At 38.8% G+C, this 23,761-nt stretch overlaps 1 protein-coding gene across 1 annotated transcript in view; it reads left to right on the top strand.

The window, feature by feature from the left end:
• The first annotated feature begins 2,507 nt into the window (after positions 1-2,507).
• Positions 2,508-23,761, top strand: part of LOC104898916 (pectinesterase) — a 30,171-nt gene continuing 8,917 nt past the window's right edge. Inside the window, exon 1 of the mRNA XM_010686044.4 lies at positions 2,508-3,658. Within this exon, the coding sequence (XP_010684346.1) occupies positions 2,623-3,658 (1,036 nt within the window). The 5' untranslated portion in view covers positions 2,508-2,622. The remainder of the gene's footprint in view (positions 3,659-23,761) is intronic.

The raw sequence follows: 23,761 nt of genomic DNA on the forward strand, positions 1-23,761 counted from the left end.
ATACACACAAAACTCATATTTGAATTAAGTGAAACTTGTGTACTCATACTTGTTTGGCATGGGTTTGGCTTGACTTGCCATTCGCTCCATTATTTTTGTTCATTTTGGTCTTCCAAATGGTGGAATCCTTCTTGAAGTGACCGGGCTTTCCACATTCCCAAGTTGAGTAGCTCGACCAAACTTAGGCTTCTTTCGATTGTTGCCTTTGGTGAAATTGTTATCCATCTTCTTAGGATTAGAAGACTCCTTTGATTTACCATCCTCCACCATGTTAACGGTGGAAGAATTAGGATTGATACCATTTTTCCATCTTGGACCCGAATGGCCTCTTGAATCTCAAGATGGGTAGTTGGGTACCCAATTATTCAATATTCATATCATCTTTCTTATGCTTTACAGAATTTCTAACATCCTTCCAACTAGGAGGCAATTTATCAATTATAGAATAAACAACAAAAGTCTCATCCATTACAATGTTGTATTGCTTAAAACTCCCTAAGATTCTTTATATTTCATTGAATTGCTCCAATAACGGCCTAGAATCTACCATTTAAAGTAATTGAAATTACTAACAAGAAATTTCTTGCTAGAAGCATCTTCGGCGATATACTTACTTTCTAGTTCATCCCAAAGAATCTTAGCAGATTCGACAAATTAGTAGCATCGAACATACCATTAATGATGTGACAACTACATATGTAATCATTGTTCTCCCACTTGTTTCTCTTCCTAGTTGATTCAATGGTTTCATTTTCAACTTCCTCGGGCTTGGGAGTGCTTAGGATATATGCCACACTTAGACATGTAAGGAGGAAATGCATCTTCTTTTGCCATCTTCTAAAGCCAACACCTTCTAACTTGTCATGTTTGTGAAAAATTGCAGACATTTCATGAATCGTAGACATCTTTGAATAATACTTCTTTCGAATTGTTAGATAAAAAATAGTAGAACAGGGATCTCACAAAGATGAATTTGATAAATGTGAATCTTCTGGGCGTGTAATCACTTTCCCAAAAGAACTATTCTGACCCTATACTGAGCGTGGGTTGCACGAAATTCTCAATTGAGATATAAAGAAGTACGACAATGTTCTTGCTCACTAATTATCAATTAAGAACAAATGTGTTATCTAGATTATTGATGATGAATTTTGCTTTTGTGCTTGCGTTTTAGAGAGAGTTTCCAACCATTCAATCATATGAGAAGAGTCTCATATATATATATATATATGAGAGAGAGAGAGAGAGAGAGAGAGAGAGAGAGAGAGAGAGAGAGAGAGGATCCCCTTAATGCCTAAAACTTTACGTTAAAACATGATAACCGCTCAAGGCAACAAGCAATGTTTCGCGACAATCAGCAAACTGTCCAAATGGAGCACTCGCTCCTTTGTGGAGCGGTCGCTCCTCCATGCAGCTCACACCCCATGGACATCATCACTTCATTGCTTTGCTTCCTTGATCCCTGTCGACTCTGAGCGAACGCTTTAATTTCCATGGATAACCTCTACATGTTATGTTGTTAAGTTACGACACCATAACTAAACAAGTTATGCAACATAAAATGAATCTAATCCTACAAATGTTCAAAATCTCCAACATCAGTTTATGTATGACAATTCATATATAACTGCTTTGTTGATCAAGCAGTCTGATCTGAAATATATATCGAGTATATTTTGAGTAATTGTAACATGTCGCTTGCAAATATGTCGTGAGGATCTCGTACAACATAGTCAATTAATGAAAGAGAAAGGGAACGAGGGAGGAGAAAGAAAGAATTGCATTTAATAGGTTAGCCACCAATTAATGAAATAAGGTCACTAGATATAATTTTTCAAAATTGGAAGTCATTTTATATATATAGATATATTTTTTTTTGCTCTGCCACCATATAGAATTTTTCTAAAATTTATCATGATAATCTTAAAAAATATGGACAGCATAACATACAAGTATGAACAAATTCATGTTTTAAGTATAGACACTTTTTAATTTGAAAAAGTGTCAACAGTTTGCAGTAATTTTATTTTAGTAAAATATATGATTATTTATCAACATTTCACAAAGTAATCCTTTTTGCTCAAAATGTAATGTTTTTTAAGAATTGCCCTCCAAGAGAAAAAAATTGTAATATTTCAATCGAAATAGATTACTAGTTTCTGAATACTTTCATCATATACCTGGTACCATGCAAACCCAAGCCTATTTTTCGCCCATTTACTTATTTGGAGCTCTAACTATTATCTGATTATGCTTATTTGCAAATTTCAAATAAACAATGAGCAAAAACTAACCTTGTGTGTACCATAAATATAAATATGTTACATCTAAATGTATGATAAAAATTTTCCAATTTCTTAATACTTACTTCCAGTCTACGTAGATTTTCATGTAAGAATTATTATCACCCTAACCTTACAATACATATAGGGTAAAAGTTGGTACACAAAAATCAAACAAGAACAACTGTCAAAATAACAAAAATGCTCCAAAGTACTTTATAATCCATCGAATCATCTTAGCTTTCGGTGTATATATACAAGCGACTCACTGCTCCAACAAGTCGTTCTCTTACTTTTGTTCATCCTTCATAATCCCTCATTAGTACCAAAAAACAACAAAATGAACATACCAAGAAAAACCAAGTTTTCACTAACATCAACAATTTCGATTTTTACCATTTTCTTGCTAATGCTTAAAACAACGTTAAAGGCCACCTCTCAAAAACCCCAAATTCATCTACATGTCCAAAACCATCTCCAACTTGCACAATCCCATTGCGATGGCACCCTCTACACTGACCTTTGCATCTCCACCCTCTCTAACATCCCACACCTTCACAAGAAGTCCCTGACAGAGATTCTCCGTTATGTAATCAGCGTGACAGAGGCCGAGGTACGTGCCTCGGCCACCAATATATCTGGTCTCGAGTCTGTCAACCGGCACACTTTGAGCCGGTTACAGCACTTCGCGGTCAGGGACTGCCTCGAGCTCTTAGCGGACACGACAGATGAGCTCGACACAGTCCTAGATGAAATGACGGGCCAATGCGGTCCATCCAACAATGTAAGCAATATTCGCACCTACTTGAGCGCAGCCATGACGTACCAGTATACCTGCCTAGACGGGTTTGACGTTGGGTCTAGCAAGACACTTAGGCGGCTCATTGAAACAGGTCTACTTAACATCACACACCATGTCAGCAACTCCCTAGCAATGCTGAATAAGATCCGCGGGCCCCGACATTGCAAGGACAAGACTATGTCGTCGCCGCCTTACCATGACGACGATCTCCATGATCGCAACGGGCTGGACCGGGCCGGGCTCCCGCGCTGGATGGAGAAGAAGGATCGGAGGCTGTTACAGACGGCAAAACCAGCGTCACCCGGAAGTGGGACGACTACCCAAGTCGACATTGTGGTGGCCAAGGACGGTTCTGGTAATTTTACGACAATTCGAGAGGCGGTGGCAGCAGCCCGAAATTGGAGCACTACCCGGTTTGTTATCTACATAAAGACGGGAGCTTATTTTGAGAATGTGGAGGTGAAAAAGAAGAAGACCAATATTATGTTCTTAGGAGATGGAATTGGGAAGACCGTTATCAAGGCAAAGAGGAATGTAGCTGATGGATACACCACTTTCAGGTCTGCTACTCTTGGTATGTTTTCAATAACACTAAGTTATTTTTTAAATAATTTTTATTAATAATGTAGCAGTAACTGTATTTTGTTAGTTCATTGTGTAGGAATTTATAAGTACTAAAGCAGAATTTTATGAATCTAATTCATAAGCACTTAAATCATGATCACATGCACATACAATTAAGGATCACATATAAGTTTAGAAATAACCTTTCTAGCGTAAATTCCACAAAGCTTGAGTAATCCAGATAAAGAACCTCAGATGCAATTCCTCTACTTGGTCCACCAACCCGGATCAACACTCTACCATGCTAGTTGGAAAGGAAGAAAACTTATTCTTTGGTTTCTTGGAGTATCACGGGGCTTTTAGAGAGAGAGAATAGGAGAGAGAAAATAATAAGAGATATTTGATGTGTTTTCTTTTCTGCCTAACCCAATATATAAATATATTTTAGGTCATACTTTTCTCCTTTTTTCCTATCACTTGGCCGGCCACCCTAGGGCCCTCTCTTGGGCTCTAGGCTTATTTCGTTGATCCAAGTTTAATGTGTGACCTTGTAGGATCCACTACATTGGGCTTCGGGTTTATTATTTACTAATCCAAAGTTCTATAGCTTTCTCTAGCATGACGTATAGACGACCCAATATAAAGAATTATTATCTCCATAATACGATCCAATATATATTAGTAATTGCATTTAAGTCGAGGACATAAATCCTTCAATCTCCCACTTGTCTGAGACGAGTGTGCAATGTTTTTATTCCTCAAGTCTCTTAATGTCTTAATTTGATAGTATGATCATAATTCTATATCATCCATACTAGCTTTCAAATTATTCCTTGAAATCTGACTTCAAATTGTCAAACAAATTATCATCGAATGATCCATTTGAGCACGGCCATGCATTTTCAATTTTTCACTCTTCAAGGGGCCAAGACCCTATCCTATCTCATATAGGAGGACTTTTCCAATCTTGTAGTAACCAATAGTCCCACTCAACTTTTAGCATAATCTGAATGCTGTCTTTATCGTCCCCTTTTACGGCATGACGTTTGACAGTATCAAAGTTATACCAATCATTGGGCTAAGTAATGTTCTACTCATGTCTCAGGAATCTACTAATATAATTTCGAAGTTACAAAACTTCTAAGTAGGTCTAGTTCGACTATGTATCAACTATACATATCCATATGATTGATTAAACATCTCTATGTTTCCATAGCCCATGAAACGACGCTATCAATCAATCTTATATGTTAATCCCTTTAATAAGTTATTTATGTCCAGTTTAATGACTTAGATTAGGAACTTTAATATTCTATGAATTCTGTTCACTTATGGTGTTTCATTCATCAAATCACATATTTGACAAAACCATAGAATTCAAGATATATTTTGGACATTTTATTTAATACCAAACCAAAATTAAATAAGACAAAATTTATTATCATAAACATAAATAGCAAAACCATGTCTTTACATTATAATAAGTTTCTCTAAACCTAGTACAATCTAAAGCCACTCTAACATTTGCTTCAAGCCTATAGCCCTAGTGTGACACTCATGCTTGGGTTGAGGTAATGGTTTAGTTAGCGGATCAGCCACGTTCTCATCCGTATGAACTTTGCTTTGAGCTCTTCCAGCTCACTGCTACTCCATTTAGACGAAAGAAATACCCTGACTGAGAGCGGTAGTCATCTTTGTCGATTGGAAGCTTGTAGTAATATAACCTTCAACAACCAACTCACTTTGTCCCCATATGCTAAGAACATGCCTTTAGTCCTCCTCAAGTACTTAAGGATGCTCTTAACTGCTGTCAAGTGTGCTTCTCCATGTTTTGCTTGGAGCATGCTGCACATGCTCAAGGCATATGCAACATCAGGTCGAGTTCTTATCATGGCATACATGATCGATCCTATAGCCGAAGCATAAGGAATGCTACTCATTCGCTTTAACTCATCAGCCTCAGTGGGGCACTGAAGCGATATGCCATGTGACATGGGAACGAAACCTCTCTTCGAGTTTTCCATGTTAAACCTTGTAAGAACCTTATCAATATAAGTTTCTTGACTTAGCCAAATCATCCTTCGAGACCTATCTCTATGGATTTTGATTCCTAGTATGTACTCAGCTTCTCCAAGGTCCTTCATAGAGAAACAACTCTTTAACCATTCCTTGACTGACTCAAGCATTGGTATGTCGTTTCCCATGATTAGTATGTCATATACATACAGAACCAAGAAGACTAAGCTGCTCCCACTAAACTTCTTGTAAACACAAGACTCTTCTTCACTTTTGATGAAACAAAATTCTTTGATTGCCTCATCAAACCGAATATTCCAGCTCCGAGATGTCTGCTTCAATCCATAAATGGATCTCTTAAGCTTGCAAACCACCCCATTTAGCATCAGTATAAGAAACTAGGGAGGAAACCGATGATGCGTAAAGATGGAGGCCATGATTAAGTGAACCTTGAATATAGCGGATAATGCGCTTTAGAGCGTGCATATGGTTAACTCTTATATCATGCATATGTAAACATACTTCTTGAACCCCATAAGAAATATCTGGACGGGTGAAGGTAAGATATGAACAGCCCTGGCAAGACTCATATAGAGAGTAGGATCCTCAAAAGGAACATTAGAAGTAGCATTGAGCTTTTCCTTTGTGTCAACAGGAGTAGTAGCAGACTTACAAGAGGACATGCCAGCCCGCTCAATGATTTACTCAGCATATTTACGTTGTGAGAGAAACATACCACCCTTATGTCGAGAAACTGCAATGCCAAGGAAATAATTCAAGGGACCATTTCATAGGAAATTTCGAACTAAGAAGATCCATAATAGACAAATGGAGAGCATTAGATGAAGCAGTGAGAATTATATCATCAATATATAATAAGATATAAGCCATGTCAGATCCCTTGCGATAAATAAATTACAAAGAGTTATCACTCTTGCTATTAATGAAACCAAGAGAGATGACATAATCAGTAAACCGCTCATACCAAGAACGGGGTGCCTGCTTTAGACCACATAAGGACTTACGTAATAGACATACATAATCCGGATGAGTCCGATCCCGATATCCCAAAGGTTGATGCATATATACTGTTTCCAGTAGCTCACCATGAAGAAAAGCATTTTTTTACATCCAATTGATGAATGGGCCATACTTTGGCGAGAGAAAGAGAAAGAACTATATGAATCGTAGCCGGTTTAACTACCGGGCTAAACATTTCGCCACAATTAATGCCAACCCTCTGAGTCGTCCTTTCCCCTACAAGACGGGCTTTATGCCGCTCAAACACACCATTAGATTTTACTTTATGAGTAAAAATTCACATGGAACGAATAACATTAACATTAGGCGAACGAGGTACCAAATCCCACGTCTTATTTTTAATAAGAGCATCATACTCATCATCTATGGCCATTCTCCAATTAGGGTCACGGAGGGCAGCAACTGGGTGATGAGGTAAAGGGACCGGGTAACAGTAGCAGCTAGAGAATATTTGTTATTGGGCATAAAAATACCCTTTTTGACTCCTAGTGACCATGGTGTGCCGTGGCCCGTGGTGCTGTATGGGAGCAGGAGAGGATGTGGGATTTGTAGGTGGGGTAGGAGGATTAGTAGGTGGCTGATATTAGAAGTAAGTGGGCTAGGTGGGGAACGCTGGGTAGGTAAAGGGGGTACAAGACTGGCAAAATTTGGGCTTTTAGAAGGAGAGGGGGACGGGCCAGCAGGGGTTGACCTGTCATGGGTAGGATGAGAGGTAGGATGGGCCGTGTCTTGCTGGGATATGGAAGTTTGCTGGACCGTTTCAGCAGTAGCAAATTTTTTAAGGTGATGCAGTGTATATGGAGAAACCTCATCACATTAAAAAATCATACGTGGATGAAGAATACAAGTTTGCAAAAGGGAAAATGTGCTCATCAAATAAAACATAGCGATAAATTATAATTTTATTAGTAGACAAATCATAACATTTGTAACCACGATGATTCGAAGGGTATCCTAAAAATAAACAAGGAGTAGACCTAGGTTGCAATTAATTGATAGTAGTAGAGAGAATGAGAGGATAACACAAGCAACCAAAAACTCGAATGTGCCAATATGAGGGAATCCTTTGATATAGGATTTGAAGAGGAAACACATTTCCCAAAAACATACTTGGAAGAATGTTTAGAAGATAAGTAGCAATTTGTAAGCATGATGCCAAAATGAAGGAGGGAGAGAGGCATGTGCTAAAAGAGTACAAGTGACATTATTGATAGTACGTATTTTTCTTTCGGTGCCATTTTGAGAAGAGGTATGAGGGCAAGAAAAACGGGAGGACATGCCATGAGTTTTACATAAATCCCAAAATTGACCATTATCAAACTCTCTCCCAGTATCACATTGCACATTTTTAATATTACGTTCAAATTGGGTGAGAATATGAGCCATAAAAAACTAAGAATTTATCATAGACATTCAATTTCTTAACTAAAAGAAAAGTCCAAATAAGATAATTAGAATAATCATCCAAGAATAAAACATAATTTTTATGCCCGATAGAACCCAAATAGGAGAAGTCCAAACGTCACTATGAATAGTGTCAAACGGCATACAAGTACTCGAATTAGAAGAAACAAATGCTAGCTTAACATGTTTGCCAAAAACACAAGAACAACAAGTGCAAGAAGAAGTACGAGTACAATCAATGCTTTTATTGCGCCTGAGAGCATCTAAAACAGGATCACCCGGATGACCTAAACGATCATGCCAACGATCATGCCAGAGAGAAGAGGAGATGGCGGTAAAGGTAGAAGGGAGAGCTTGATTGTGTGTGGTGACAGGATATAGGTCACCCCACTGTCACATCTCATTATTGGTCTCCCCATCTAAAAATCCATCACAAAAAACCCAAATGGATCAAATTTAACAATCACAAAATTATCAGTAGTATATTTTCGAACATAAATCGGATTTTTAATAAATTTGGGAGCATGGAGAATATTTTTTCAAGGATAATCGGGGATTAGGGGAAGGTAATGAGGTGTTATCGTAACCACTAATTGGAATAGTATGACCATTTCCGACAATAATACCACTAGAAGAATTGCTCAAATTAAAACAAGGCGAGAAATTACCATTAGAAGACGTCATGTGTGACGTAGCGTCGATGTCCATGTACGAAGACGGATATAATGGAATATTTTCTTCAAATGTTATTATTTACATAGTAGTCAATATATACCTATATCAGTTTGATCATGAGCATGCATTACGCATTATTCAAAGTAACATTACCATACATGTAGGGTAATTCCTAGAAACATAATATTGACTATCCTAATATACAATATACTAGAATATGTTTTACATATATTTAACTAATATGATTACATGATAAAAAATTATCAATAAAGAATTGTTGTAAAAAATTCACTCGAGCTTGCTTTTAGAATCCATTAGGATATGTATATATCCCCACTCCCTTGTTGTGCATTTGTAACCGACGAATGTGCATGTTGAGTTGAAGGATTGAGTAACTTTTTCTTGGGTTGCTGCTTCTTTTGCTGAATTTGAGAAGGACTAACTTGAGTATGTCCTTGTTCATGATAAATAATAGCTGGAGGATAATTAATGTAGCATGAACATGTCCTTTTTAGGAAGGTTTGGACACTTTCTATTGTTATATATGACCCTCTTGGTTGTAGTTGCTACAGTTCTAACTAAGTCCTTTCTTTGACGTCTTTCCTCTGTTAATCTGCCTAATAGATGGATTTCTCTTAACATTGGCCTATCTTGAAGTTTCTTAACCGCAAGTACCTCAATGGGGGGATAATTTGATGTTAACCACTGATGAGGGACATTTAAAGGCTCTATAAAAACCACTAGTAAGCTGAAGATATGATGCTGTTGTGAATCATTCAACTATATAGTATCCATTCGATGGCCTTCCAAATAGCTGCTAGAGCATGATGGCAAAACACATCACTTAGTTGTCATGCGTTGCACCTATATGTTCTCTCAAGCAAGCTTATCACATATATTGTTGGAGTTGCTCCTTTTCTAACCCCATAACAGAAGTGACCATTTAAAAAAGCATACCATCCCCGAGCATCAACTCTTTGCCTTCTCTAACTTCTATCGAATTCTAGGACATATAACAATGTCTTTGTTAGCTATGAAATCCCTCTTGTTATGTAACCTTTTCATTAAAGCGTCTTTGATATCTTCAAGCATATCAATGATAGGCTTACGTCTAGATGATAAAATGTAAGCGTTGTAGACCTCATTCATATTGTTATCTATGGTATCATATTGGGACTAGGGAGTAAGAAATGCCCTAACCAACCTTTTATGATTTCATTTCATTCAGTCGTGCCCTGCTTCTATAGATAAAGATGACAATAATTCCATAGTAGCTTTAATTTCATTTTCTACAGTGCTCTTAGCTACTTTCCAAAATCTTCTTTTGTACAAAAAACTGACTATCAAAGACTTGTTTAAAGTTACAATATCATCAAGCTTATAATTAATAGGTTAATAAATCGTCTTAATTATGATAGGTGAAAATTCTCATTAAAATAGATTATGTATCTACTCTCAAATCAGGCTAAATGGCTATCAGATCAGCTTTATTTTGGTTCCTATTACTTAAAAGGAATTAATAACAACACCACTCCATACCACCAAATTTATTCCTCGTTAGTGTAAATCTACATTCTAACTTTGTGCATACGAACCTGATAAGACGTGGTTAGTACATGAATAATCTTTTGATATAGCTTATGCCTTATAGTAATTAGAAATTGTGAGTATCTCTATCATATAAGGGAAGAGGAGGGGGACACTAAAAAATGGTAAACCCTTTTATATCCGTAAGTAATAAAATACAAATTTACAATCTTTTACCATTATACCATTCATTAACAAAATATTTACATCATCCTTAATTTATTAGTTTTCAGAAAACAAAAGAAAAATATACAATGAATTTTATGAACAATTTATCGTATATATTATCACGCAATTCCCCTTTTGTTAGTTTTCGCACGCATTGCGTACATACAAGACTAGTTATTATTTATGAAAACATTAGAGTATGTAAGTATAATCAAAAAACTTTTCTTAAACAATGATACAATTAGAAAGCCTAAAACGCATTGCTTGCAACCATATTTGAACCCGTAACCTCTGGATATTGTACAGGACCCAATTACCATCTCAACCAACTTTTAATCATGCTTTAAGTGTCCACATTATTATATTTGTACCTTTTAACCGTTTACTTTCCTTAATATATGTTAATGGGAATAGAAGAAAATACATATCAAATTCGGAAAACAATACCAACCCGGAGCAATGTCAGACCCAAATACCAGTTAATAATATAAATAATATACTTTGTCAATTTCTCATATAATTGGACATCCCTTCAAACTAATTATATGGCTCTAAAACTACCTTCCTTTGATTCTTTACTTACAATAAATCTCAAAGTTTAGAATTATACTATGATTACCCCGAACTCATCGACTTTTCACCATAGTCTTTTAAATATATTCAATATCAATTGTAGTTGAACCATAGATCATAAGCATAAGAGGTTTAGTCTACCTTCTTATGAGGTACTCTATTTAAAACATAACAAGTAGATAAAACGGCTTCCTCCCACATAAATCAGATAACTAGAGGAAATCAAAATTGCATTCATCATGTCTTTCAAAGTTCGACTTTTCTTTTCAACTATCCTATTATGTTAGAGAAATATAAGGGCAAAAAGTTCATGGACAACAACATTAGTTTGATAAAAATTAGAAGTTAGAACCACATTCACCACCACAATAAGACCTAAGTCTTGATTTTTTTTATTTAGTTGTTTTTCAACCTTGGTCGTATAAAAAACAATGTCCAAAAACTCGATCATCTTTGCTTTTTAGCAAATAAAATCTAGTGAACATCGACCAATCATCAACAAAGGTTATATAATACTTATGGTCAAATTTGTTGACAACATTCTTAAAGTCTGTAAAATTTGTATGGATTAATTTGAAAAATATAGTATTGTCCCTTAGTCAATTCCTTAAAATATTTCTCATGATACTTGACCTTATCACACACTTGACACTTTTGCATTTCAGACATGACAACCTCCAAATTCATGCTATTAATGCGCCTAAAGTACTTAACATTAACATATCCAAGTATAAAATGCTAAGTATCAATACATTCAACAATATAAGTAGAATACGATGACACATTCATTGCAAAGTCCAGATTGAACATGCAAACATTACAAAAACCCTTGCCAACAAACTAAGAAAACTTAGACAAAACTAGTTTGTCAAAAATAAGTTTAACACCAGCATTATTAAGTAAAGAACCAAAAATAATATTTCAACATGCATCAGGAACATATAACACATTTTTAAAGGCGAAATTCTTTCCAGAATTGAGTATCAGAGTGACATTACATTTGCCGTAGAATTGCACTTTGCTGGAGGTTTTCAAGAACATGTACTCATTGTAAGGCTATTTTTACTGCTTACACGATGTGATTGGGGATTCGACAACCACATTGTCAAGGTTTTAGGTTTGAAATTTATTTTGAAAAAGAAAAATAAGTTGACAACAAGTCTTTAAAGGAAGACTCGTAAATCTAATTGGATATTTTGGAAATCATAAAGACATCTTCAGGACCTATCGAATGTAAATTTATCCGTTATGACTTCTATTGTGGCCTAAATAATGAACGACGCACCAGAAGACACATGGAACTATCAGGAGCATCCACATGTCCCCATCGAAGGATTAAAAAGAGGCCAAAAACACCGAGTTTTACTAAAGAGAGGGTAAAAATCCATCTTTTGGCCTGAAAGAATATTCAGGGCCCAAATCTCAAAAAATGACAGCTCGTGATTGGCTGGTGTTTATCACCTAATCATTGTATGGCACGTGTTGATGTCTGATTGTCTGACTAATAAGGTTCTCCCATATTAGAGTGTCCCAAACACTATAAATAGCCCCTAAAAATAAGGAGATTTGTAACTTTTTGAACAGTGTGTCCATACTCTATAGAAATTCTCTCTCACTTTCTCTCTCTATCTCTACCTTTCCTTTTCACTCCTGATACTAGATTTAAGCTTTGGAGGGGGAACCACCACCCAAATCTCCTGGGTTGGTCCCTTCTTTTGTAGGTTTGGGAATAGAGCTTAGATTCGGGTTACGAGATTCAGACATCACTGCACAAGTCTCCATTCAAGAACTTTATAATGATAGAAATTTACTTGCCGGCCAAGTAACCCCGTAACATTTGGCGCCGCCTGTAGGGAGACGCATCATTGACTGATTGTCACTCGTCTGACGTGGCAAGGAATAGAAGTTTTCAAGTACGAGTTGACGATACTGTAGATAATGAGAGACCACCTCGGGGGAGGGATAGACCTCCGTCCATGATCCATTTCCTTGGTCAGAGTCGTGAACCTATTGTTCTGGAAAATCTTGAACGTCTAGTGAATTCTTCCTATCTGGAGAACGTTTTGAATGATTTTCATACTAATATGGCAATAGTCGTCCAGGAACAAATCAAGAACAACACGTTCTTTTCCATGTCAATCTAGATTGAGCTACTAACAATCTAGTTCATCTTAGAGGCGTTCCGAGGAAAATCGTCCAAGTCCAAGCCAACCTGCTCGTTAGGAACCCTCTAGGAGAACAACCAGAGAAAAACAACCAGAAGGTAGTGAGTAGCGAAGGAAGATGGACTGGAACTTGGTGGTAAGGACCCAGGAAGATGCTCGTCCAAATAGACATCAAATGGAAACAGATGCCTTTGAGTACTTAGAGGCAAAGAAAGTTGCTGCATTACATTGGTCGGCCACCGGATCTACATCATATTTGAGAGATTGCCTTTGAGGCTACCATCTAGAATAGAAGGAAGAAGTATCAGCCCTTCTCTTGTTCGTCCAAGATAAGACAAATTTTTTGTGCATCCAATGGTTTATATGCGTCCAACTCCTGCAAACACCTCATCTAATCTTGTGTTAAAAGAGTATCGTAAGGAGTTCATACCCATTGAGGGACAGCTGAGAGCCCTCCGAATCAACAGGATAACTACATTCTCGGCTAGAACCATGGACGCGCCCACATTCCCAAAGGTTAAGCTCCTTACCATACAACCTTTTGATGGAACAACGAATCCAGACGATCACCTATCTATTTATAAGCATTTGATGCACGCCCAAGCAGTGAATGATGCTACTTGATGTAAGAACTTCCTGGCTACTTTGAAGGGAGTAGCTCAGAAGTGGTTTAACAATCTCCCTACTAATTCAGCTAACAACTTTACTTAATTGATTTACCTTTTTAATAGTCACTTTGTTGCCAATAGACAAGAATAAAAGAAAAGCATGCACTTAGACAAGGTCATCCAAGGACCAAAGGAAGCCTTTCGAAGTTTTGTTAAGAGGTTCAATCTAGAAGCCCTATAAATTTAAGATCTCAGTGGTGGTGTGGTCTTTAACACCTTCATTAGGGGGTTGAGGCCAAGAAGTTTTACGTTTGATCTTGTAAGAAGAAAATCACTAATCTTGCAGAAGCATTGAAAGAAGTCGAAGTGTTTATGCACGCCACCGAAGTATGTGCAGAGGCAAAGCACCCTAAGTCTAGGAAGCCTAAAGAGGTAGCTCAGCCAAAGAAGAGAAATCCTAAAAAGGATGAGAATTGGGCTATAACATCCACAACCAATTCGTTTAAGCGAGGAAAAAGGAAAGAATCTGTATCTTCAGCTGATCCCGTTGAATTTAACAAGGATCAATACTCCATTCTTATGGAGATAAAGGATTAATATGAGCTAAAGGCTCCGACTGAAATGAAGACTCCTTATACGAATAGAGACAAGATCAAGTACTATCATTTTCATATGGACTATGGTCATGAGACCAACGAATGTAAACAACTTAAGAGGGATTTAGAGGATTTAGCCCGGAAACGTAAGATGAATTCATACTTTCCCCAATGAGGGACGAAGTTTCACTTAAACGGATGATCATTACAACAAGAAGAAAGAAAGTGAAAGCACTAACGAGGATGTCGTACTTGTCATATAAGGAGGATTCACAATTGGAGGACCAACCAATAGAGGGTACAAGAACTACTTGAGGGAGCTCGGCCAAATCTTACTAACTGACCAGACAAAAGCAAGATCGGGGGAAGATGAAAACCCCTCGTGATGATCCTGTAGTTGTAGTGATGAAGATAACAAACTTGAGAGTAAGAAGAATTCTGATGGACACTGAAAGTTCCACAAACATCATAACTGCAGATTGCTTGTCCAGACTAAAGTTTGATGAGAATAAGAACTTGGTTCCTATCCACCATTCAATCATTGGTTCGGCGGAGGAGTATATGGATACAGTTACTTTGCACGTCTGCCATAATCAAAACAAGTACTACCATTTTCACAAGGACTATGGTCATGAGACCAACGAATGTATACATCATAAGAGTGATTTGGAGGATTTAGCATGGAAAACAAAGATGAATTCCTACAGAAAAAAGTATTTGCCCGTTAAAGAAGAACCACCCTCGTCTGAAGAAGTGATGCCATCATAGGCGTGACACTTAAACGTACAGAGCCTGTGGAGGTCCTAATGTACATTCGCCTAGATGATGCTCGTCCAGAAAGGACCTTGAAGATTGGTTCTTCTCTCACTACTGATTTGAGGGGTATTTTGAAAAATTTGCTCAAAGAATTTCAATATGTGTTTGCCTATAGTGTTGAAGAGATGCCTGGTATTGATCCGGATATAGTTGTCCACAGGCTAAATGTAGATCCAAGTTAGTTCGTCATAAGAAGAGGTATTTAGGGCCACCAGAAATCAGGCGGTCGACCAAGAAGTATAGAAGTTGTCGGAATCCCGTTTCATAATAGAAACCTACTATCCCGAATGGATAGCAAATGTTGTCATGGTACCAAATCCTAATGTCACTTGGAGAATGTGCGTGGACTACGTTGATCTTAACAAGGCATGTCCTAAGGATACTTTTCCTTTTCCTAAGTTAGATCGGTTGGTGGATTCCACCACTGGCCATGCTTTGTTGAGCTTCTTGGACACTTATTCAGGATTTCATCAAATCCCCATGTAGCCGGAAGACTAGGACAAGACGTCCTTTATTACGGAGAAGAGGTTAAATGACGGGCAGAGGATGCCTTTTGGCCTCAAGAATCCTTTGAGAGACTGATCAACACGGTCTTCCAGCCACAATTGGGAAGAAAAATAGAAGCATATATAGATGACATGATCGTAAAGAGTCAGCAAGAAGAAGACCATGTTGGTGATTTGAGAGAAACCTTGGAATCTCTCAGAAAGTACAAGTTGAAATTAAACTCCAAAAAAATGTATTTTTGGTGTCTTGGCAGAGAAGTTGTTAGGCTTCGTAGTTGATAAGACGGGAATAGAATCCTATCCTGATAAGATCCAAGCTATCCTAGACATGAAGTCCCGTTCCAAGATCAAGGAAGTACATCGTTTGATTGGTTGCCTAGCTGCCCTTAGACGTTTCGTGTCTAAGTCGGGAAACATGTGTCATCATTTTTTAGCTACAATTAATAAGAAAGCTAAGTTTGAATGGGTACCAGAAGCTGAGCAAGCACTTTAGCAAGTCAAAGACCATCTTCGTCAGTTACCCATGTTGGTCAGTCCAGCCGGGGGGGAGGGGGGACTGTTGGTGTAATTAGCGTGTCTCCTTAGGTCGTGGGTGATGTTCGGCCAAAAGAGAGTCAGTGAAAATCCCAATATACTTTATAAGCCATGTACTTAAGGACGCGAAAGGTAGATACAATATGGTTGAGAATTTAGGCTGACACTAGTAATGGCCAGCAAAAAGTTGAGACCTTATTTCTTTGCCCATAGTATACTAGTCTATACAAACCAAGCTTTCTAGCAAGTATTAGAAAAGATGGAAGTTGTAGGATGGATGCTGAAGTGGGCTATTGAACTAAACATGCTTGACATAACTTTTATGCCATGGAAAGCCATCAAGGGACAAGCCTTGGCAGATTTTATCAATGAGCTTACTCGGCCAACAGTGGAGCCAATATCTGATCTGGCCGAGGGTAGAAAGCACTGGACGCTTATGGTGGATGGATCGTCCAATATAAATGGATGTGGGGCACAAATCATTTGTCAAACTCTAGAGGGAGATAAATTTGAATATGCATTAAAGTTCCAGTTCCAGGCGTCCAACAACGAAGTTGAGTATGAGGCTCTTTTAGCCGGCACCAAGCTATGTAACGTGTCTGGGCTATAGAGATTGAGGCAAAATCAGACTCTCTCTTAGTCGTGAGTCAAGTCACTGGGGATTATGAATGCAAAGAGACATCAATGAGCAAATACATGCGTCTAATCAAGGATGAGATTGAGCCATTAAAACGATTTGTTATCGACCAAGTGTCAAGGATAGAAAATCACAAAGCTGATGATCTCTCAAAATTTGCCAGCTTTGCTGACTTTGATGTACCAAGGACAATATTTTGGAAGTTAAGACAAAAAAGAGTATGCATGAACATGTCTTGTTATTTAGCCGAGGATAAGTACGCGAAGGATAGAGACAAGTGGTTTGGGTTGTGGGATGAAACTCTCTACAAGAAGTCATTCAATCATCCTCTTCTCAAGTGTATCACCATGGAAGATGGACTAGAAGTGCTGAAGGAACTCCGTGAAGGAGCTTGTGCATCTCACATTGGGGGAAGAGCTTTGGGAAAAAAGGTTTCAAGGACTGGGTATTATTGGCCTACATTGGAATAAGACACTCTCGCGTATGCAAAGAAGTGTGATAGCGGCCAGAAGCATGGGAACTTGCATCAGAAGCCGTCTAACTACCTAACTCCCATATTATTCCCTCTTCCTTTTGCAAAGTGGGGAATGGATATTCTGGGAACCTTTCTATCCCCACTGAGGCAGTATGGGGCATAACGGCAAATGACGTCAAAAACATCATTTGGAAGAACATTATAACCCGGTTTGGCATGCTATAATCCATTGTGTTTGACAATGGTCCACAATATGAAATGCCAAACCTGAAAGATTGGTTGGAAGAAAGAGAGATCAAATCCCACTTTGCTGTAGTCGCCCACCCACAAGCCAATGGAAAAGTTGAATCCTTCAACAAGATACTCTCTAATGGCATAAAAAGGAAGCTAGAAAATGCCAAAGGATAATGGGTTGAAGATCTACAGCTGGTATTATGGTCTATCAGAACCACATCTAAGGACGCTACAAGAGAGACACCTTTCATGCTTGTTTATGCTACTGAAGCTATCTTGCCGATTGAGGAACCCACCCAAAGAGTCATGTTGTACACAAAAGAGGCCATGCAGACTGTCTTGGACCAAGTACTCGAGTTCAGGGTCAACACCCTGTTAAGAATGTAATTGTAAAAGCTGAGGATGGCTCGGGACTTTAACAAGAGAGTCGTCAGACGATCACTCAAAGTAGGGGACTTGGTTCCGAGGAAGATGGAAGTTGTTGGACGAGCTAAGAGTTGGGAAAGCTGATACCAAATTGGGAAGGGCCCTATATGATAGTTCAGGAAGTGAAAAGCGACACTTTCCATCTCTAGGATATGGATCGATGTCCAATACAACGCACTTAGAACTAAGACACTCTGAAGAAGTATCACGTTTGATCCAACTAATCGGCAACAAACTAAGTAGTCTATAACCTCAAACAAGTGCCACGACATCAAAAAGAGAATTAGAATTGTATACATGTACCTTAGTACTTAGCCAAGCAAATATCATATAATACAAATTCCGCTTTTACTAAAGTTGTTCACTTTGGGCCATTTTTACCACCATTCAGTCTAGTAGTCTAAAAGAGACATTAACTTATATAAAAATAAAACGAACGATAAAACATCCAAAATTAAATTGAGAAACGAACATCATAGCATGGAACAATCATTTCTCTGGCGCACATTGCTTCTTCAAGGAGACGGGCCAAAATGTAATAAATCTACAAGATAGTTTACATGTTTGGTCAGACAAAAAGTGATAATCTCTAGTAAGAGAAACATCATAGTTGCTAAAGGAAGCCGAATAAATATAAGCAAGCCTTATTAAGGGAATCTTACTTTGAACCTTAGTAAATGAAACATTACTGTAAGATAAATACTACTTCATAAAGGAAGTCGGCCAAGTACATGGTTAGCCCATAACTCAAACTTGGTAGTTTTATCCATATACAACCTCGTCAAAAAATGAGAGTTCCACATATGTTCAAACTTTTGTGGTCTTTCTCATTCTTGGAACCAAGCATGCCTAGAACATGAGGACTAGCTTAGTCCCAAAAAGGAGGGAAAACCATAACATAGTTGATCACCATACAAAAGTTACGAGAAGTCACATCCGAAATTGCACTTTTTATAAGTACCTAGTTCGGTGATCGCCCAACAATCCTGGTCGAGTTTCACTTGTAATAAGCTTAAATTAAGTAAAGTTTAAAAGTTGTCCACAATTCAGGACAAGTTTTGTTTGCAATTTGGTGAATTGAGTAGAGTTCCAAGGTTATCCATATTTCAATTTGGCTTTCTCTTGTACTCATCTTAAATTGAGTAATGTTTCAAATTCCTCCACAATCCAGGATAAGTTTCGTTTGCAATTTGCTTAATTGAGTATAGTTCCAAGGTCGTCCATATTTCAGGACGAATTTCATTTGTACTTTCCTTAAATTAAGCAGAGTTTGAAGGTCGTCCACAGTTCAGGACAAGTTTCACTTGTACTTTGCTTAAATTGAGTAAAGTTTGAAGGTCGTCCACAATTCAAGACGAGTTTCAGTTGTACTTGGTTTAAATTGAGTAAAGATTGAAGGTCGTCCATAGTTTAGGACGAGTTTCATTGGTACTTGGTAATAATTTAAGAAAAGTTCGAGGATCGTCCATAGATCAGCACGAACTCCATTGAAAAGACAAAATTATAGACAAAAAGCATATATTAATTGTTCAAAAGAGTACAGACTAATGTAGGGGGATGAGGAACCACGTTACAAAATGGCTATCGGCCAAGAAACATTGAAAAATAAACCTAAGGCTAGATACTCTAATCAGCCAGAGGAGTATCTTGACCGCCTACAGGAGGCTTTTCCTCATTTTCTGCCTATGCTTCTTCGTTTGAAGAGTCCAGGAAGACTAGAGGCTTCTCAGCTACCAGCGTCGCTCTATGAAGGCTACCCTGAATGTGAGGAACCTCCTCGGGAGCGGCCAGCATATTAAAGGCCTTCACGGCCTAAGTCTTGGATGTGCCGATGACCTCATTAAGATCCTTCTTGGCGTCATTGAAGGCTTTGGCCGCCTCCTCTTTCAGACAATGGTTTTTGGCTCTTAGAAGCATGTTTTCCCTTCTAAGTTGGATGACAACCACAAGAGCAGTATCTTTCTCGTCCTTTAACTCAGCTGAGACAATTCTAAGGCCAACTGTCATTGAGTTCTCACCTTAAGCAAATCGTTGATTGTGAGGAGATAATGGTTATTGCTAAACTGCAACAGAGCCGACTGTTTCTGTTAGGCTTCCCCGAATTGATGATGAAGAGTCTCGACAAAAATAACGACAACAAACGCAATGTACCTCTGCAACAAGTTGAGACATGTAGCCCATATGACCAGAAGATGCACCCCTCAAACCCTCTATGTAGGACTCATGGTAGTATCTGAGAAGCATCTGCTTTAACTTCTCTCGTTCGGCCTTCATCATCTTGGCGAAGGCGGTAGAGGACTTGTCGACTGAATCAGCCGAAGGAGCTACAAGAGGGGCGACAACATGTGCTTTACTCCTGCTAGCTTGTTGGACAGACTCATCTGACATCCACCAACCCGTAGTGTCTGAACTACATTGGAGTAGTACGACTCACCCGATGACAAGGAAGCAGATCTGTAAGACGGTGGCATTTGAGCCACCATCTGGGTGACATGACCACTATCGGTCGAGCCTTCCTTAACAGCCGCGTCTGACTATTTAGTTATCTCCTTAGCCATTTCAAACTTATCCTCAATGTTATCAGCCTCTTCCGGTTGCTTGATGATTGGAGGGGTAGAGGTAGGGGCGACCTCCCCCATGAATGGAATGATGACCGATGAATTGTACACCTTTAGAGGCTTATATGCCTTCGGAGCCGATGCATTATCCATTTTCTTCTTCATCGTGAAGCCTTTGGATTTTTTTGAAGGGGGTTGTTCCCGAGTAGCTGATGGCCGCTTCGTGGTAGCTGCCTGTTTTCCCGCCAACATCGAGGACGTTGGGGGCATTTTTCTGCAACATAAATGACGAGTTACAAACACAATCGTCTCGAGAAAGATAGATAATTAAAATCTTGGACGCTCCTAGCTTGCTTAAGGAAGTCGGCCAAGAAGTTAGGGTCATAACAAAGGGAAGAAGGAAGGCGGCCTAGATAAGCCATTTCTAGATATTTTTCTAGAGGGGTCCTAACACTCCGACGAAGGCCAACCGAAGAAGGAAGCGTCGACCAAGAACAGTTGTTTCCCTTCCTTGGACTTAAGGTCCTCGTCCAGTGATAGAACAGACTTTTCAGGGTTAGACGAAGGTTGCTCATAGTAGGAGTACGACCAAATATTGACCTCCTTTCATTTGTGACGCATCTTCGTCCAAAAACCTTATGGCGGCTTTCCTTCTACATGGAACCTTCGTCCAAAAAACTCCAGTAAATGGAGGCGTCTAGAAACAAAAAGAAATATGTTTCAGGATGAAGGCCACTTACGGAAAGAAACGGGACAGGCTTAGCCGCTTTCGTTCTGCAAGGAACCCTCGTCCAAATCAAGTTGGACGGACGACATAAACTGGCCGCCTTTCATTTCGGAAAACAAAAAAATAAAAAATATTTATTTACGTGTAATGACTAACCAAAGTATCAACTCTCTTCTCATAGCCAATCTTGTTGAACTCCTTCCAAAGATTATTAGTGAACCTAAATATGCTGAGTCTCCTGTCCAAGATCTTCTACCGACGGACTTGGCGGTGGCTGAAAAAGAAAAAAAAGCCAAAAAAATAATTAGTAAAACATGAATCATGGACGGTGCATTTTACTTGGGAAAATTCGTATTATACCTCTATCCTCGGCCAACCGCAAGCCAGCGGCAACCAGAAAATTTTCATAGAACATCTGTTTAAAGGGAATCTAGCTGGACGATCCCTTGAAAGATGAATAATTTGGTTTTGAATTCTCCGCTATTCTAAAGTATTCCACCAGTTCCTCGTTCGAATTACACTGCAGCTCTAAGAAGGATGTTGTTCGTTTGGTGTTAATTGTCGCCAGGCTATGATAATGATAGTGCCTAGCAATGGCCTCATTGGGATCCCAGACGAATATAAACTCAGCCTTCCACGCTTGCATCTTGGATGTCTTATCCCAAGACGTGATAAAACCATGCAGACGCTGAACTCGGCCCCTTTTACTATTTTCGGGACCTTAGATACATAATATATCTGAGTAAAGGCCAGTAAGAAGGTGAAATGGCCTGCAACTCACAGACGGCAAGAAAAGTTAGAATATTCTGCCATGAGTTCGGTGCCAACTGGTTAGGATTGATTCTGTAATATTGTAGCACTCAACCAACAAAAGCGTGAGGGGAAATATTAACCCCGCGTCAAGGGCCAGCCGGTAGACGGTGAAGTGGCCACTTGGGTCGTCTGAGTCATCAGGGGAGCTAGACTCACCGTCGTTTTTATCACTTTCACCCATATCAATGACCCTCCCAGACGGACTAGCCTCTGGGTTTACTTGCTCAATCTCCTCTTCCCCGACGCTACAAGGAGAAGAATGTTCAATCGTGGCAGAGCACTCTGAGTCTCACGTTCCCCTCCTCTGGAACTCGTCCTATTGACGTATCCATCTTAGAGCTGGAGGTTGGGAGTACGATTCCACGTCTATGACGGGAAGTTTGCTTGACGCGCGCTAGATTGCCATGCATAGGTAAAGATTGGGTTGTCTGACTTTGTCAACTGAATAAAAAAAAAAGATATGCATGACCGACCAGAATAGGCCCAACCTTAGAATGTGCCGAAGAAGAAAAGCTATCGGTACTAGCATCAAGGCAAACTCTTGAACGACAGGGATTATTCAACGAAGAAGAGGAATTCATTTTTATTGATTTTCAAGAAAAAATAAAGAATAAAGGAGAACTAAGAACAAAGAGGGGATACTTGACGAGCGACTAGGACATTCAGTGGAGAAAACAAAAGGTGGACAAACTCACTCTCTCTATGAATTTAGCAATTGGGCGGAGTCTCTCTCTCTAGAAAAATTCTCTCAAGGGGGAAATGATTTCGAAAAGGAAAAAAGAGCATATATATAGGGGATTAAAAACCTTCTAGACCGGTGAAAAGTGACTCATAAATTCAAAACCGGTTAAAGATAACCGATAAAACAATTAAAAAGGGTGCGTTTTTCCTTCATTTGAAAATGAGGTAGCTTCCTCAGGTAAAAGGACATGTAACCGTCTTGGGGCCAACAATAAAATCCTCTTTTAGGGGTAAATGTTGTAGCCTAGATAATGAATGTGTCCCCTCTAAAGGAGCAAAAAGAGGCTAAAAACTCTGAGTTTAACTGAAAGAAGGGTAAAAGCCCACCTTTTGCCATGAAAGAATATTCAGGGCCCATATCCCAAAAAAGGCGGCTCATGATTAGTTGGTGTTTATCACCAAATCATTGTCTCCCACGTGTTAATGTCTAATTGCCTGCCCAATCAGGGGCCCCCATTTTAGGGTGAGCTTAAAGGGTAGCATTCAAGACCCCAACACTATAAATAACCCCTAAAAATTAGAAGAAAGGTAACTTTTTGAATAGTGTGCTCATACTCTGTATAAATTATCTCTCACTTTCTCTCTCTATCTCTACTTTTCCTTTTCACTCCTGATACCTGACTTAAAAGGGGGGAACACCACCCAAACCTCCCGGGTTGGTCCCTTCTTTTGCATCTTTGGGAACGGAGCTTAGGTTCGGGTTACGAGATTCAGACAATACTGCAAAAGTCTCGACTGAAGCACAATTGAAAGATAGGAGTTTACTTGTCGGCTAAGTAACCCCAAAACAACTTCATAATTGACCAATGAACC

Source organism: Beta vulgaris, chromosome 7, assembly GCF_026745355.1.
Source record: "Beta vulgaris subsp. vulgaris cultivar EL10 chromosome 7, EL10.2, whole genome shotgun sequence".
Lineage (NCBI taxonomy): Eukaryota > Viridiplantae > Streptophyta > Magnoliopsida > Caryophyllales > Amaranthaceae > Beta > Beta vulgaris.